Source organism: Ahaetulla prasina, chromosome 12 (genome assembly GCF_028640845.1).
Source record: "Ahaetulla prasina isolate Xishuangbanna chromosome 12, ASM2864084v1, whole genome shotgun sequence".
Taxonomy (NCBI): Eukaryota; Metazoa; Chordata; class Lepidosauria; order Squamata; family Colubridae; genus Ahaetulla; species Ahaetulla prasina.
In genome coordinates, this window is record NC_080550.1 from 8,650,639 (window position 1) to 8,668,837 (window position 18,199).

At 42.2% G+C, this 18,199-nt stretch overlaps 1 protein-coding gene across 2 annotated transcripts in view; it reads left to right on the plus strand.

Moving 5' to 3' along the window:
• ITFG1 (integrin alpha FG-GAP repeat containing 1) overlaps nt 1-18,199 on the plus strand; it is a 115,384-nt gene that overhangs the window by 53,909 nt on the left and 43,276 nt on the right. For both annotated transcript variants that reach the window (XM_058154772.1, XM_058154773.1), the window contains exons 11-13: nt 8,218-8,368; nt 9,117-9,225; nt 14,797-14,840. In XM_058154772.1, the coding sequence (XP_058010755.1) occupies nt 8,218-8,368; nt 9,117-9,225; nt 14,797-14,840 (304 nt within the window). The remainder of the gene's footprint in view (nt 1-8,217; nt 8,369-9,116; nt 9,226-14,796; nt 14,841-18,199) is intronic.

Sequence of the window (18,199 nt, forward strand, 5' to 3'; positions counted from 1 at the left end):
ATCCTCCTCCAGGGTACAGATGGCTTGCTGGAGATGTAGTTTTCAGTTAACTATAGTTAAAAGAAAAATGTCACCGGTCCTGAGAAACAGCTAAGTTGAAGCACCATCAAGATAAAAGCACCGCAAAACGTAACACCTATACTTTCATCCAACTGAAACCTCATTTAGCGCGACCACCGTTATGACAGTGATGAAAAAGTCACCAATCTTCACATTTATGATCTTTGCAGAGCCATAAGGCAAAGGAAAGCTGAAGTCGGATTGTAAGCACAGTCATGGTCTTTCTTAGCAATTCTTCGCTTTACAACTGAGTTGCCAGGTCACTAAATGAGAATTGCCCATAGAATATGAGCAGACCCGGCCACAACAAAGGCAAATCCAGGATATACCTGGTGTCATGCCCCTGTCAGAGCCTGAATCTGAGGAGGAGGATGAGCCAGAGCTAGAGCCAAGGTAGATCAAGCGGGTGGCTTCGGAGGAATGTGGGGAGGAGCAGGCTGAGGCAGCTCAGGGCCCCTCGGAATTGGGACAGCTTGTTAGTAGGGAGGAACAGGGGCAGGATAACTGAGAGGGGGCAAGAAATGGACATGAGGAACAAGAGAACTTAGGTGATGAGCAAGGACCACCCCCTCCTGATCCCCGAGCACAGAGAGTGGAAAGAAGGCGGGAACAGCGCAGGTCGACCCGATGACTCAGGAGGAGAGTGCCCCACACCTCTTCACAAGGCACACCTGGGGCCTGAGACTTAAGGAGACGCTGTGGGAGGCACATTTGTCGGGAACAAACACTGAAGAGTTGGGTGTGCTCTACAGACATTTGGAGTTTGCAGGACTGCTTGCTTCTTCCTGACTTCGTGGACTCAGTACCGTGTTCCTGATTTTGTGGACTCATTGTTTGTTCCTTGTTTCGTGGACTCATTTCCCTGTTCCTTTGTTTTGCTGGACTGGGCGCAGCCAGAGGCTGCTGTGTGAGTGTGTGCGTGCTTTGCTCTGGGACTTGCCAAGAACTTGAGGGCATTTGCGGGAATTTTGGAGCATTAAAGGGGAGTTTGAACTCTCAGCTGGCTCTGTAGCCTTCCGTGCCTTGTCCGGGTCATCACACCTGGCCTAACAGCATCCCTTCTGTGGTTCTGGGAACCCCTATCCAATTAGGGCCCAGTTGTGACTGGTTAAGGGATTTAAGGGCCACGTTGTGTGCCCGCAGCCTTTGCCGTATCAACTTTCATCGTTGAAAATTGCCAGACTCTCCCCCCTTCCGCTCCAGGGTCTATTTTGGGAGCGCAGCTGCTTCAGGCTGGCTGAACCTTTTAGCATGTTGCCCTGCCTTTCTGTTAGCAGGGAAATTTTTACAGGAAGAAGGGAGGAAAAAAACGGTGCCACCCTTGTTCTCTTGCAGATACAGGTTAAGAATCCGTTCTTTCTACCGTGGGGCAGTTGATGGTACTCCGAGAGAAACTCCCGACAGGCAAAGATATCACTTTCCAAAGAGCGTCAGTCTTTTTCCTCCTCCTTATCTTTGAAAAGAAAATCTGCCGGAAATCTGTTGCTGTTCCCTCCTGTTTCCATGCCTCCAAAAACCAGTCAGAAAAGAAGGGAGGTCTAAGCCAAGATTTCACCCCCTACTCCAACACCTCTTAAGTCGAAATTCTTCTACAAATATACAACACCTCCTTTCCTTGTCAATCGAATGCAACAGAGTGAATTGTTTTTGAAATGGACTGAGTGCAGCTTGGATTTTATTAACGTTCTTCTAATCTGCAGATTTGACATTAAGGGTTTGTTCTTCCGGCAATAGCGAAATAGGTATATTCAGGTTTCCTCAAGAACTTAGAGATTAGAAAATGTCCTTTTGATGAACAAACTGGACTGCTAGGAAAGGCAACTAGCTATTTTTTGTGGTCACCAAAGGAGGATCAGAACAGGGGTGGGTTTCAAAAATTTTAGCAAGGGGTTCTCTGCCCCGTTGCTGAGTGGGTATGGCCATGGTGGGCGTGGCCTATTCGGCCTCCTGCACCACGGCGGGTGGGGGGCATTTTTGCCCTCCCCGGGCTCCAGAAGCTTTCCTCAAGCCTCCAGGAGGGCGAAAACAGCCTCCCCAGGCTCTGGAGGCCATCTGCCCGAACTTTTGGTAGGCCTGTTTTTCGCCGTCCCTGAGTTTCCGCACGCACCCTGCACTTACCTGCATCAAAAATGGGCCTCATGGGGACTCCTGGGAGGGGCAGGGTGGGCAGGGCCAGCCAGGAGTGGCATTTGGGGGTTCTCCAAACTGCACAGAATCTTAGCTAGAGGTTCTCCTGAACCCCTGTGAACCCCCAGCAGCCCAACCCAGGGTGTATTCGCTTATCCGTTGGTTATGGGCAGGCGGGTGATTACTTCCCTGGTTTCAGAGTAGTTCCCGTGTGATTTTCTTTTTTTTTTTTGTTTTAAAAAGTTTTATTTTGACATTCTTATCCAATAACATATCCAATAACATATTTAATGTACCCTCATATACAATTAATCGGATCTGCCTGGTCACCACCCCCTTCCTTTTCCTTTTACTCTCCTTCTTTACCTTCTTCTACTTTCCATAACCATCCTCCCCCTCTCTTATCTACATCCTCTCCTCTTTCCTCCCTATTCCTTTCTTCTCCCTCTTCCCCTCTTCCTTCCTTCCTTTCCTCCTCCTCCTCTTCTCTTTCCTCCTTCTCTCTTCTACTCCTTCTTTCCCTTCATTCTAAAGTAGTAACCAGGCAGGTCCGATCTTACATTAATTATACATCTTCAATCATCTTTGTACATTAACTATCAATCCATTTTCTACCCTCCCTCCCTTCCCTTCCTCCCCCACCCCCAGGACTTCCGAGAACCGAGTACAGGGTATAAAACTAACAACAAAATTAAAATCTAGCACAAATCATAATCCATAGTCGTTCCTTAAAACCTCCACTCCCTTCCAAAGACAAAGAAGATACTTTTCTTCCACTCCATTATATATCAGACCATTCCACTCCTAGAATTCTCCAAAGTTTCCAATTGAGTTAGTGTTTATTCTTGAATAAAGTACGTAGTTTTAATATCCAACCTTCATCAATCAATATCAAAACAACGTTCCATCTTCCAATATTCACCAAGGTTTCTTCTAAAATGTCTTTCTTCCTTAGCAATCTCTCAAAAATAGTTCATATTTCCGACTTAGTTTCTTTAATTTTTCTGTCCAACCTTCAGGGGTAAGCAATAGTCCATCTTTTCACATCTTTAACATTTATATATACAACAAATAATATTACAAATATCCAAAGTGTCAATTGTAATAATTAAAATCTTCACTTTACCTTACTTATGTCAAATAACATTGTTAAAATTACACCTATATCATCCACAATATATCTATTATAACAATTACATTCTAATTAACATTACATCCATCTCTTAAATATAATATTTAATCCAAGTTCCTAAATTTTACTATCTATCCTCCAAAATTAAACAATATTCCATCTTCCTATTCCTTTATACCTTTAATATATCATATAGTACCCCTAAAATTACACATTTATATCCACAATAAGTCATTTACAAAAATTAACCATAATCATATTTAATAAAGTTAAACATTCTCCCTCCCCTTCTTCTATCTTACACATTTTCAACCATCTATTCACCATTCAACTTAACATCTGTTAACAAAGAATTCCCAATCTTTAATACATTAGTATAAAAATCTCGTGCTTTACAAATTGTATTGAGAAAATACTTTTTCCTTTATAATTCAGTGTTAAACCTGCTGGAACCTCCCATCTAAAATATATCTGATGTTTCTTAAGCTCATCCACCAGAAAGGCAAATTCTTTTCTCTTTCTTAACATTTTAGGAGGAATTTCCTTCATCATTATTATATCTTGTCCTAATATTTGAAATTTATTTTTATAAAATGCTTGCAAAATTCCATACCTAATCCTCTTATTTGTAAAATAAATAACCACATCTCTCGGTAAACACTTCTGCCTTGCCCACCAGGAATTAACACGATAAATTTTTCAATATTAACTTCAAAATCTTCTGGTTCCATTCCTCTATCTGGGCAAAGGCCTGAATAAAAATCTCTTTCAAATTTTCCTCTTTAAATTCTCTTAAACCCCTTACCCTTATAGCATATTCCATTAATTTATATTGTAATATAACCCTTTCTTCCTCTGCCTTATCAGCCTTAACCTGAATATCATCTATTTTATTTTCTAAATTCAAATTAATTTGAACTTCATCTATTTTCCTTTGCAAATCTAAATTAATTTGGTTAAATTCATTCAGTCTTTCTTCTGTCTGTGTACTAGATAACAATAATGGAGTAATTGATTCCTTTAATTTTTTCATCTCCTTACTCTGCTCTTCCACCAAATCTTTAAAATCCAGTATTTCTCTCCATTTCATTAAATTTTGATCTATTTCTGAAAGATGAGCCTCCATAAGCTCCTGTAAAAAATTCCTTAGACTGTCTTTAATATCTTCTTTCAATTTCCGTACCTGAAGTGAAGATATTTCCAATAATTTAGAAGTGGTTAAATCTCTTTGCTTAAAAGCCATTTTTAAACTAAGTAATATCAAGAAGAAGAAGAAGAAGAAAAAAAAGGGGAGGAATAAAAGAAAAAAAACCCAATAAATTTTTCTTCTTAAACACTGTAAAAAAAAGATAATAAAAGAAATAGATTTTTTTAAAAAGAATTCCATTTAGAAAAAAAATCTTGTTATTTTCTTCTTAGAAGTTCCACACCAGCAATTGTAATCAGCATTTCCTTAGCTTTCACTTTCAAAAAACAAAACGCCATCTTTCTTCATCTCCACTCTTCAAATAACTTCTCTGTCAGGGAGTTAAAATCATCTTACAAGCAAATGCCAGCCTTCCTGCTTTCCATTCTTCCCTGTTCGAAATTTATCATAATCCTCTTCAGTCACGGAGATGGACGCCATGCTTTGCTCTGCTTTTGCAGAGGCGTTCTGGACTCTGGAGCTTTTTTTGAACTATCGAAGGAGCGTTTCCCATCAAACCACCAGAAATCATTCTGGGGCTTTTCTTGGGGGCTCAAACTTCAGTTCAAATGCTCATCTCCCCCTCTTTGCCCGAGGCAGAGATTTACGAGCTGTTGACAGAAGATTAGCACTGTCTAAACAGCTCTCACAGAATCACAAAGAACGGGCGGACTGAAATTGCCGCCATTAACACAGCGGAGCCAAACCGGAAGTCCCGTGTGATTTTCTTCAAATGCCGCTTGCCTTCAGAAGTCAACTGTTGGATGGACCATTCATAATCACCCCTCTTCTGCGTGGACGTCAGCGTTCGATGCTGCCTTTCGAGCAGCGTTTCCAGTCGTACCTTCTAATTGGTTAGGAAGCCCCTCTCCATTACTTCGCTTCCTTGATTTGTTTCCTTGATCTAAATACTAACCTCCTGAGATGAAGAGAACTGGGAAGCTAGACTAGTGCAGTTAATCATTGCACACGGACCCACAAATCTGACTGTTTTGGATGGAAGTGATTAATCTTCCTGTACTTCTGGAACTTGTCTTTATGTCACTGGGCTGCTGGGAAAATAAAACGCGATAAACCCCAGGAACGTTATTCTTACATAGAAAGGAGCTAGATAAATTTTTACCTGTCTTATTCATTGTCTGCTCACCACATACGGCTGAGCATTTAACTTGTGTCTGAAAAGTGCAAATAGTTTATATGCCACTGTCAACTTGGCAGGGCTCATGAAATAATAAAGCTTTTCAGTAATTTTATGTATAAAGTTCCAAATGATTCATTTTATTTTTTTTAGAAAGACATACATCAAGAAAGGATTGACTCCAGGCTAAGAAAAAATGGGGGGAAACGGAAGTAGAATATAACGACACTTATGTTGAAATATTACGTTGAAATATTCATAAAGTGTAGTAAAAGAATATTACAAGACCCATTAAAGACCCACATTTAAAATAAGAGAGTTGGAAGGGACCTGAAGGTCTTCTAATCCAACCCCCCTGCTTAGGCAGGAAACCCTACGCCTCTTCAGACAAATGGTTATCCAACATCTTCTTAAAAACTTCCAGTGTTGGAGCATTCATAACTTTTGCAGGCAAGTTGTTCCACTGATTAATTGTTCTAACTGTCAGGAAATTTCTCCTTCGTTCTAAGTTACTTCTCTCCTTGATTAGTTTCTATCCATTCCTTCTTGTCCTGCCCTCAGGTGCTTTGGAGAAGAGCTTGACTACTTCTTCTTTGTGGGAGCGCCTGAGATATTGGAACCCTGCTATCATGTCTCCCCTAGTCCTTCTTTTCATCAAACTAGACATACCCAGTTCCTCATATGTTTTAGCCTCCAGTCCCCTAATCACCTTTGTTGCTCTTCTCTGCACTCTTTCTAGAGTCTCAACATCTTTTTTACATTGTGGCTTTTACATTTGACAAACCCACACCTGACCCATCAGACCACACAAAGCCTTATAAAACATAGACAAAACATAGACATCCCCTAAACTCTGCTTAAGATGTTACCTAGCCTGGTAATGAAATGTTTTGCAACCAACCCACAAGCTTGGAGAACGAACCTCCATCCTTCTCCTACACCTGAGCTGCAAATATTCGCTACCATTGCAAAAGAATATTCTTGAGATGATAATACAGATTTTTGTTAAAGTGCACAGCTGACTAATGTGAAGCCAGAGTGTTACAGGTTTTAGAGGTAGTAGATAACCAGGATGCTTCTAGTTCAGTATAGCTCAGGGGTGTCCAATCTTGGCAACTTTAAGACTTGTGGACTTCAACTCCCAGAATTCCCCAACCAGCATGGGTTGAAATCCACAAGTCTTAAAGCTGCCAAGGTGGCATTGCTGCGAGCTCTTTTTCTTCTATTTCCAAAACTTGGGTTCATTTCTTATCATATCTTACACCTACATTATACAACATTCAGTATTGTTGTAGGTTTATTGTAGTATTGTGATGTAGTATTGGCCGAGTATTCTTCAACTTTAAAAATCTAGGTACACGTTTGGCTGGCTTTGACATCCACTTTCAAAGAAACCAGATATTATGCTTAGTGCAACAAAAACACCATCTGTGCAGAACTAACTCTTCCGAAGTTCTCCGTAACAAATAATCCCAACTGGTTTGGTCTACAACGTAAGGAGGCAGCTCCACCACAGCCAAAGAACAGCAGATTGGGGCAGACTGATCTAGTTAGTGTGAAATTGATCAGCCAAAAAGAAGCAATGACCACAGCCAGATGGCAAAAAACAAGGGATAGTTTGAAGCTTAGTGACCTTCTGTTTCTTTCCTGTGGTTCTTCTCAGTTCTGTTGTGGTCCGCCAGAAGCCTGCAGAGCTGGCAACGGAGTTGGACAGCGATGAGGCTGAGGTGGGGCCAGGACCATCAGGGAGTGAGATCTGGACCCCAGAGCCTCCAGAGACTGGTAGTAGTGAGGCAGAGGAACATGTTCCTAATGCAGGCATGAGAAGAGCTGCCAGAAGGCAAGAGCAGCTCAAGAAAAGAGGACGACTCAGGAGTAGATGGCCTCTCCCATAAGGCTTAAAAGACCAGCAACGGCGTTTGAGCTCTTTGCCGGAAAACAACATTGGTAGCTTCGTCGCCTTGCATTTATTTTTGTATCTGTGACTTCTGAACATTGGCCAAGAAAGGCCTTTGGCAGTTTGCCTAATTGGACCAAGGTTTGCGATAGGACTGAGGAATTTGTGTTGGGAGGCATTTGTTTTAATTTGAGTTGAACAACACTGGGAATGAAGTAATTCGAATAAAGTTTGTTTTTTCATAGTCTGAGTTTCCTACTACCTACTTGGGCCTAGGTCACAACAGGTTCAGGGCAAGGATTCAACCAAGAGCATCTCCTTGGGTCAATCAAAAATTCAAACAAAAATCCTGTCTCTGCCAGACTGGAAATAGCACACAACCTATACGTGAATTACCACTTTTGTGTTCTAAGGCATCTTTTTTGGTGGTGTTTTTTTTTTAAAAAAGCCATTAAGCGCTAAAATTGTTTAGAGTGCTGTTGCTTTTAGAGTGTGTTTGCTTTTAAAGAAACTTGCCTAGAGGTTTTCTTGTTTGATAATTATTTTAACCCTCAAACTTTGCAATCCAGGGCTGCTGACTGGGACTTTCTGTAAATGTTTACGATGCTGGCTTGCAATCAGTGTCATGAGGGGGATCTGAAGTCCTTATACCTGTTTTGTGCCTTCCTTGTTTGCAGCAACCAACAGGCCTTCCTGTTAGAGAATGAGGAATGCAGGGACGCCAGCTGCAAGGGTGCGCGGCGTTCGTTCAAGGTTCATTGGGCGCTGTCCGATCTAAATCAAATCAAGGATGCTATGGTGGCCACCTTCTTCGACATTTACGAAGACGTGAGTTGAGCTCTTTCTGCTGTGTCCCTTCCTTCTTAGGTGCTATTTACATTTTTCTATACGTTAATAACCATGATTTCAAACACTGGTTCATATCACATCGCCACGATAAGAAAGATGTAAAAAAGATGTGGGGACTCTAGAAAGAGTGCAGAGAAGAGCGACAAAGAGGATTAGGGGACTGGAGGCTAAAACATACGAAGAACGGTTGCAGGAACTGGGTGTGTCTAGTCTTATGAAAAGAAGGACTAGAGGAGACATGATAGCAGTGTTCCCATATCTCAGGGGCTGCCACAAAGAAGAGGGAGTCAAGCTCTTCTCCAAAGCACCTGAGGGCAGGACCCAGATCCTCACTGCCTGGAACTGCCCGAAAATGTCCAAAGGGTGGGGATCGGTGGGTGGGCGGGGCTACATTTGGCATATAAGACGCACCCAGATTTTCACCCTCTCTTTGGAGGTAAAAAAGTGCATCTTATACACCGAAAAATACAGTAAATCCTTCCATTCCCCACTATTCCGTCCGAGCTGAAGAAGCTTCTTGGATGAGAAGCGAAACGTCTTCAAAGAAAAACCAGGAAGTCCAGCTGCCTCTTGAAAAAGCACCTTTGGGACAACCATGACCTGGATGACTGAGAATTCCCATAGATATTATGACCTTCCTATTTTTGTGTTCTGACACTATTGACCCTTTTAGTGCTTCTTTGAGATGCTAATTCATTTATGTGCTTTTGCATTTTTCTGTCTCTAGGGAATCTTGGATATAATTGTCCTCAGCAAGAATTCTCCTAAAAAAGAGCTTGCTATCCACGCATTAAAAAATAACTTTGAAGCAGATGCCTACTTTGTTAAAGTCATTGGTGAGTGGCTCAGTATGAAAACATTAAAATGCTATTAAGGGGAAAATCCAATACTGCTTATAATTTTCCACCCAGCCTAAGAACAGCAGAGAGATGGCTATTAAACAGTAATGAGGTGAGATAGGACATTACATTGAAATTTATACCTGAGAGGAACAGGTTAAAGAAAACCTAGTTAATCAGATACAGCGCTGTTCATTTTAGAACATTCTTGCCATTTGCTTTACACGTTGAGTTCACGAAAAGCCTAAGTATAAAATACAGTACGAATATTTGGAGAAGCATTTGGAATTTTTCATGGTTTGTCTTTTGTAATGTCAACTACCGTATTTTTCAGAGTATAAGGCGCACCTTTTTCCCCCCAAAAAGAGGGTGAAAATCTGGGTGCATCTTATACTCCGAATGTAGCCCCACCCAGCTTCTCAAACGGAAGTTTCAGAGGCTGAAAAAAAGCATCAGAAACGAAGCTTCAGGGGGGGGAAAAAAAGCCCCCAAACAGAGCTTCAGAAAAGAAGCATCCAAACAGAGCTTTAGAGGCTTTTTTTCTGAAGTTCTGTTTTGGAGGCTTTCAGATGCAGAAAAAAGTTTTTTCTGAAATGGAGTTTCAGAGGCAGAAAAAAAAAAGCCTAAAAAAGCAAGGCACAGAGCTCACAACCAAGGAACCTGTTGCTAAAATTCACCTCTGGGAACAGCTGATTGGGGGTAGTCTGGGAGGCTGATCTACCAGCCAGTCAGCTTTTTTCTTATTTTCCTCCCCAAAAACTAAGGTGCGTCTTATACTCCGAAAAATACAGTACCCAGAGTTATCTGGATGGCCTCTAAATTTAACGAAATAAGTAACATTATAGTTTCTATTTTATCCTCCACCTTACTCAAAAGCAAAAACATCAACAACAATGTTATTTTGATGTCTGTCTCAGATGCAAGGCATTAAAAGGGAACCAGAAAAGCAGAAAGAAAATAGATTTAGGCTTATTAAATTGTGGGGAGATGTCAGATTCGGAAAAAAAAACCCCAAGAGAGACACACTAGAGTTTTTTTCTAAGCAGTTTCTTTTATTGTTCCTCATCTATAAACAGAAATCTTACCAAACTCAAGTAACTACCATATTTTTCGGAGTATAAGACGTACCAGAGTATAAGACGCAGCTTAGTTTTTGGGGAGGAAAATAGAGGAAAAAAATCTGCCTATCAGGTATTCATCTAGCTAGCGTCCTATTCTGGTCAGCTTCAGAAGATTAGTTTCCTGGTTTTTATCCCCCGCTTGTGGATAAAAAACAGCTTCTAAAGCACAACTGATCTTTGGAGACGCACCCAAATTTTCAGTCTCTTTTAGGAGGGAAAAAAGGGTGTCTTATACTCTGAAAAATACAGTACTTGCTTCATTAAGAACCGTGGTGGTATAAATATGCATGGGGAGAAAAACGAGCTTTGTGAGTTTACCAGACCGATGGCCTAGGGAAAAAAGCTGTTACAGAATCTGGTAGTCCTGCTAGAAATGCATTGAAACCTCCCAGAGAGCAGAAACAGAAACAGAAACAGACCGTGAAGTGGTTATGTGGGTTCTCTAACAATGCTTCAAGCTCTAAGCACATAGCGCTTATTAGCAGTATCCTGAATAACAGGAAGCGAGCTTCCTATACTCTTCTCAGTTGTCCTCACCACTCTCTGTATGGACTTTCTATCTGAGGCACTGCTGCCACCAAACCAAACAGTGATGCACTTTGTTAAAACATTCTCAATCATGCCTCTGTAAAAAGTGGCCGGGACAGAAGAAGAAAGATGTGCTCTCTAGTCTACAAATGATTCAAGTCATCACACACACACCGAAATTTGTTTCTACCTCTTGCTCAGGAGGAAGAAATTATCCAAGGGAAGCAAATGCAAAAGACCATTAGCTGAGGCTCAGGAACAGGGCTAGTTTTTAGGCAGAGCTATGGAGAATTAACTTCAGGACAATCTACCGCTTGCTGTTCCTGACCACACACAGCTGAAAGATGTCAGCCCACAGCTAGTATCGTCATAAAAAGAGTTTATTTTTCTGCCTCACCAGGCATTCTGATGGGAAGCGTTGATCCTCGAGCTCTGAGGAATAAAACCGGCTTCAGATATTTGGGGAAGGCGGGTGAGCAGGAGGCTCTCCAAAGTTTAAAATAATAAGATCTGTTTTAAATGAATAGCGGTAGCGCTTAGCAAACAGCGCTTAGACTTATAGAAAAAGCCCATTTTCCTTCGCATGACTTCTCAGGTGTGGTTTGCCGTTGCCCCTTTCCTAGGGCTGAGAGAAAGTGATTGGCTCAATCTAAGGTATCAGCCTCCATTTTGGCGTAGTTTTGCTCTTTATGTTTCTGCAGTATTCAATAAATAAATAAAATATGCAACTTCTTCCTCCCTACATCATTAGCAATAGCCCTTAGACTTACATGCCACTTCACAGTGCTTTGCAGCCCCCTCTAAGCAGTTTACAGAGTCAGCCTCTTGCCCCCCAACAATATGGGTCTTCATTTTACCACCTCGGAAGGATGGAAGGCTGAGTCAACCTTGAGCTGGTCAGGATCGAACTCCTGGCTGTGCGCAGAGCTAGCCTACAATATGACATTCTAACCACTGCACCACTGCAGATCGGAGGGAGGGAGGGAGGGAGAGAGGAAGGAAGGAAGGAAGGAAGGAAGGAAGGAAGGAAGGAAGGAAGGAAGGAAGGAAGGAAGGAAGGAAGGAAGGAAGGAAAAAAAATAGCCCTTAGACTTCTATACCCTTTTCTGCCCTCTCTAGGCGCTTTACAGAGTCAGCCTATTGCCCCAAACGATCTGGGTCCTCATTTTACCAACCTTGGGAGGATGAAAGGTCCACCTTGAGCTGGGCAGGATCGAACTCCTAGCTGCGGGCAGTGAGTTAGCCTGCAATACTGCTTTCTAACCATTGCGCCAACACTTAATCCCAGTCTTCTCCTGTGGCCCACAGAACTACAATCCCTAGCAGTCCCAGCCAACATTATTAATATTGAGGAAAGCCAGGAGTTGTAGTTTAACAACATTGTAGACCCCATTCACTCGTGGGTATCTTTCTGCTATCAATATTTTCTCTCCGCCTTAAATATTAGAAATAAAGTGGATGACAATCAGAGAGTTGGCTTTTTTCTGCCCTTCTGCTAGAGAACCGCTGAGCAACAATTGTGCTTATTAGTTAATGAGTGTTACTATTTATAACACTATTATTTATATTAGTTTTGCTTATTGGTTAATGAGTGTTTAACTAAACTAGGCTACTTAATGAGTGTTTTTTGAGATTGTCCGATAAATCCGCTCTTTAGATTAGTTGGGTAGTTTACATTCAGTATACGTTGTCCTTGACTTACGACTGCAATTGAACCCAGAATTGTTTTTCCTAAGTGAAAACATTCGTTCAGTGAACTCTGCCCCCATTTTACAACCTTTTTTGCCACCGCTGTTAAGTGAATCGCTGCGGTTGTTAAATCAGAAACGCGGTAGTTAAGTGAATCTAATTTATTTTGCTTGTCGCAAAAGGGGATCACGTGACCCCGGGACAGTGAAACCGTCATAAATATGAGTCAGTTGCCAAGCGTCTCAATTTTGATCCTGTGACCACGGGGATGCTGCAATGGTCGTAAGTGTGAAAAACGGTCACAAGTCACTTTTTTCAGGGTCGTTGTAACTTCGAACGGTCCACTAGGTGAACTGTTGTAAGTCGAGGACTAACTGTATTTCATAAGCTGCTTCTGGACCATATTTGAACAAGGATTTTCTGGCTCCTCATGAGTCTGAAAGTGACTTACATATCTTATTTATGATACTGTACCAAAGTAGGACAGTGCACAAAGTCCATGTAATGGTAAATGTGCTTTTTCCTCTGCATCAGTCTAACTCGAAACACTGTTTATAGTTTAAAACTTCAAATTTACCAATTGTTTTTTTTTTAGTTTATTTAAATTGTTTGTAGAAGGCCAACTCTTTTCAAAGATGCTCAGCTTTTGCAATAAGTTATTGAGGCAGTGGTTCTCAACCTGTGGGTCGGGACCCCGCTGGGGGTCGAATGACGATTTGCCAGGGGTCACCTAAGACCATCGGAAATATGGGAAGTATACTTGCGAGTCGAAGAATCGCGCTCCAGTGGTTGACTCCACAAGCCAGCTGCAGGCTCTTCAAATCGCTAGCCAAATTCGGCTTCAGGCATGATGAATTAAAAAAGAGAGAAATCTTTGCTCTGATGTCTCCCTCTCAAGCCAGCTGCAATCACTCCCAATCGCTAGCCTAATCCGGCTTCAGGCGCCATAAACTTAATAGGGGAGGAGTCTCCGCTTTAATGCCTCCGTCCTCAAGGCAATCGCAAGCAGTTCAGATTGCTAGCCAATATGGCTTCAGGCGCGATAAATTCAAAACGAAAATAATTTTATGGTTGGGGTCGCCACATCGTGGGGAATTGTATTAAAGGGGTCGCAGCACTATAAAGGTTGAGAACCACTGTATTAAGGAATCCACTGCTTAAGCACAGCATGTTTCAACCTGACTTGGCACCAAGGTAAAATGGTTTCAAGAACAAGTGTTCTTTTTAAGGTATTAAGGGCAAGGAAGACAGCAAAGAATGGACCCAGCATTAAAATGTTTTGTTTTCCCACAGTCAATATGTTTACTTGCTCAGGCAACCCGAATTAATGCATCTTATTAATACTTTTTCATGTTTGCTTCATTTGGAAAGAAACAAAACATCTGCAAAGGAGATCTAAGGTCATGCCCTGGAATCCAATCATGGTGGGCTTTTTCTCCTCTTAGGCGTAGAATAATAAGCACATTTTGGTGTGAATTGCACTCTCCAGTGCTGCAAACTATGGGTTTATGTCAGGGGTGTCAAATTTAATTTCATTGAGGGATGCATCAGGGGTATGTTTGACCTCGGGGGGCGTGGGGACTGGGGGGCGTGGCCAGGGTGGGCGTGGCCAGCTCAACATCACTTGTGTTGGTGGCGCCTGTGGAGGCCCAAGCGCTCTGCCAGTGAAAATGGAGCTTGGGAGGGCCGAGCTGCATATTTGCTGGCAGAGGGTTGCAGGAGACCATCGCAGCGGAAACCACGCGGCCCTCCCGAGCTCCGTTTTCGCTGGCAGAGACCCTGTGGGCCGGTCCTTTGCTGTTTCCAGGGCGACCCCGTGGGCCAGATCCAGCCCGCAGGCCTTGAGTTTGACACCCCCTGCTCTATAGCTTTAATGAGCCAGGAGCCAACAATTCTTTAGAAAGCTTTTTTTCTTTCCCCAAATAATTTTTAGCAGGCATGTTAATTCCTCCCCCCCCAAACTTATAGCTGTCTTTAGCACCAAGTCACTCGGTTGATTATGAAACACAAGAGCATCTTCATTGCGCAAAGCGGCATAAGAAACAATGTTTTTTCCATGCCATAAATGGTGTGAGACAGACGTCCATAATTCCGAATTATAGCTTCATTTGCTTTTGCTTTTGCAAAATGAGACTAGAAGAAGCCACCGTCTTTAAATTGGAGGGTGTTTGCCTAAGAAAGCTGTTCACAGTGCTAACAACCGCGGGTCTGTTCTCTTGTTTACCCACAGTTCTCAGTGGCCTTTGCTCAAACGACTGTCCTCGCAAGATAACAGTAAGTATGCTGTTCAAATCCATTCCTGGGGAATTCTGGCATCTCCAATCCATAGCCTCGTTCTGTTTGTCGAAAGATAGCCCTGTCCTGGTTGCTTACCATGAATAGAATAGAATAGAATAGAATAGAATAGAATAGAATAGAATAGAATAGAATAGAATAGAATAGAATAGATTTTTTTATTGGCCAAGTGTGATTGGACACACAAGGAATTTGTCTTGGTGCATATGCTCTCAGTGTACATAAAAGAAAAGATACCTTCATCAAGGTACAGCACTTACAACACTTAATGATAGTCATAGGGTACAAATTTAACACTTAATGATACATCACTTTAATCATGACAAGGACAACCAGAGCCACGCCTTCCTGAATGGAAGAAAATCAACCTTTCATTCAGTTCTCAGTCGTGACCGCATGCTGGAAAATACCGTTTCTACAGACACTTTGAAGTCTTAGCTCTTGTTCACTGTTTTTATGTTCTTTTTTGCTCCCTGTTCTGTAAGGTATTTCTTAACAACTCCCCTCCCTCAGTTTTTAAAGCAAATGGATGATTAATGTGTATCATAGAGCATTGTCTAGTTTGGACAATGTATGTGAATGGAATCTCCTTACCGTAGTAACCCTCCACACAGAATAGCAGAATTGGAAGGGACCCTGGAGATCATCTAGTCCAGTGATGGCAAACATCGCCAGCTGCTCTTCTGATTTCCAGCCAGCTGGTCTTTGTGGACGCCGGAGCACCAGAAAACATCCTGAAAAGTCTGAAAAACAGCCAAAAAGGCCGTTTTTCAGGCCTTTTTTCAGAACATTTTTCTCGGCCATTTTCAGGGCCATTCTCAGGCCATTTTTTGGGCTGTTTCCATGCTGTTTTTTGATAGTTTTCTGAGCCATTTTCAGAGCCGTTTTCAGGCCGTTTTTCAGGACATTTTCTTGGCCATGTTCAGGGCCATTCTCAGGACATTTTTTGGGCTGTTTTCAGGCCTTTTTTAGGGGGCAAAAACAGTCCTAAAAACGGCCTGAAAACAGCCCGGAAAATGGCCAAAAACCAGGCATGATTGCGCCAGCCAGCTGGTCTCCGGGTTTCCGGGGGTCCGGCGCATTCGAAGATCAGCTGGTCGGTGCACATGTGCACACTGGAAATCTGAAGATCAGCTGGCCGACACACACATGTGCACCTTCCCGCTGCTCTTCATATTTCCAGTGCTCTGGCGCATGCACATGCGTACACGGTCCAGTTTGGGCACCCGGTGCCGAAAAGGTTTGCCATCACTGTTCTAGTCCAACCCCCTGCTCAAGCAAGAAACCGTATACCGTTTCAGACAAATGACTGTCCAGTCTCTTTTTAAAAGCCTTCATTGATGGAGCACCCACAACTTCTGGAGGCAAGCCGTTCCTCTGCCCAATTGTTCTGTCAGGAAATTCCTCCTTAGTTCTACGTTGCTTCTCTCCTCGATTAGTTTCCATCCGTTGCTTCTTGTCCTGCCCTTTAGGTACCTTCGAGAAGACCCCGTCTTCTTTGTGGCAGCCCCTTAGATCTTAAATATTTTTATTGGATGAAAGTAACATTGGCTGTTCAGTTTGCCATTTATAAATTTTTTCTTTTCTGCCTCTCATCAACCACCGGACAGGGTTATGATGTTTCTTCCGAATAAAAATTTAAAAAGCAGTGAAGTGAAGGCCGTGTAAAAGTAAAACTCAACTTCTGACAGCTACTGTGGGGCAGTTTTGATCCCCAAGGCATGCTGTTGTTGAAAGGGTTGCTTCTCATTTGGGCCTTTTTTTCCCCCCCCTGTCACTTTCAACCACTTTCCTTATTCTTTACTTCCCAAAGGTGCCCTTGGCCACCATCTCTAGAAATGCAAAGGATGTTCTGTTTTCCATACGTTTTGCCCTTCTGATTTTGTATTTATCATTGCGTTAAATTCCCAAGGAAACACATTTATGTCTCATAGTGATTTTTGACTTCAAAAAAACCAAAAAAGTCTGTATATGGAGGCACTGCTGGGGCCGAGTATTAATAGTGCTCTAGATTTTTCTTTGCTTGCAAAGAATCTTTCTCTTTTGGACTGAACATTTTACTCTTCTTTTAAAAATGGCCTCCGAGTTTTATCGACATTCAGAACTTCTAAGTGAGGTGCCTTGGTCACATATAAGCTTTAAACTCACAGCTGAGAAAATTTAGTTTGGTCTTTTAGGAAGCAACGCATATTGCATCTTTCTTATTATTATTTTTTTACATTAAACATCAAATGAGCTCTGGCATCTTAAATTACCATGTCCTTGTCCAAGGGCTTAAAGTTTTAAAAAACGTTATGTATTTTTACAAGGCTTGTGTTTCTAAATGGAAGGAAATAGAGACAGGAAGCAAATGATATTGGAAGGACCTAGAGAGGTGTTTAATGGAGGCAGCCAGACCATGTCTATTATATAGAAGGTATTCCACTAATGAGAACAGCTCAGCAAAAATATGTGAGCAATAGGTATGTAAATCCTGGCCTTAGAAATAAGATTGGTGATAAAGAGAAAACACAAATAAAAAGGCAAGCAAATGGATTAGAACAACAGAAGCTGATACACACAGTGGGTGTGCAAGGCAGACTTGACATGTACACGATCAGAAGCAGCTTAGACAACAAATGGAGCAGAGCTGAAGAAGGCAGAAATCCTACAGCTTGCCTCAGACTTTAATATTTGCTTGTTGGTATATTAGTTATATATTTGTCAGAGTAGAACAGACAGAGCTGAGGACGGAGTTAAACATGTCATCAGCTTCGAGTCCTTACATTGCCACAAACAATCCCCCTGGAATTCCAGTGATCCTTATCTAGCACCCATTAAGGGCTGACTGTTAGTTGACTAATTAGACTTGAAATAATTGTTGTGACCTAGGCCCAAGTAATTATTATCAGACACAATCAGTCCTAAACAAACATATTTTATTAGAACAACTGAGAATTACTTCATTCTCAGCTTAGTCCAAATTAATTCCAAAACAAGTCCTTCAGAAAAAGTCCTTTAGCCTTATCACAAATCTTTGTCTTCTTTGGCACCCTGCCAAGGGCTTTCTTTGGCAAAGCCCGATGAAGTTCAGAAACAAGAGACGCTGACTAGAAACAATTGTAACAACGTTGCTTTCCTACAAAGAGCCCAAGAGCCGTTGCTGCTCTTTTAAGCCTTATGGGAGGGGTCAATCATCTCCTGGCCTTACTCCTGAGTCATCCTTTTTGCTTTAGCTGCTCTTGCCTTCTGGCAGCTCTGCGCATGCGTGCACTAGGAACAGGCTCCTCCTGTTCCTCTGCCTCTCTGCTGTCCGCCTCTGGAGGCTCCGGAGTCCGCACATCACTCCCAGATGGCCC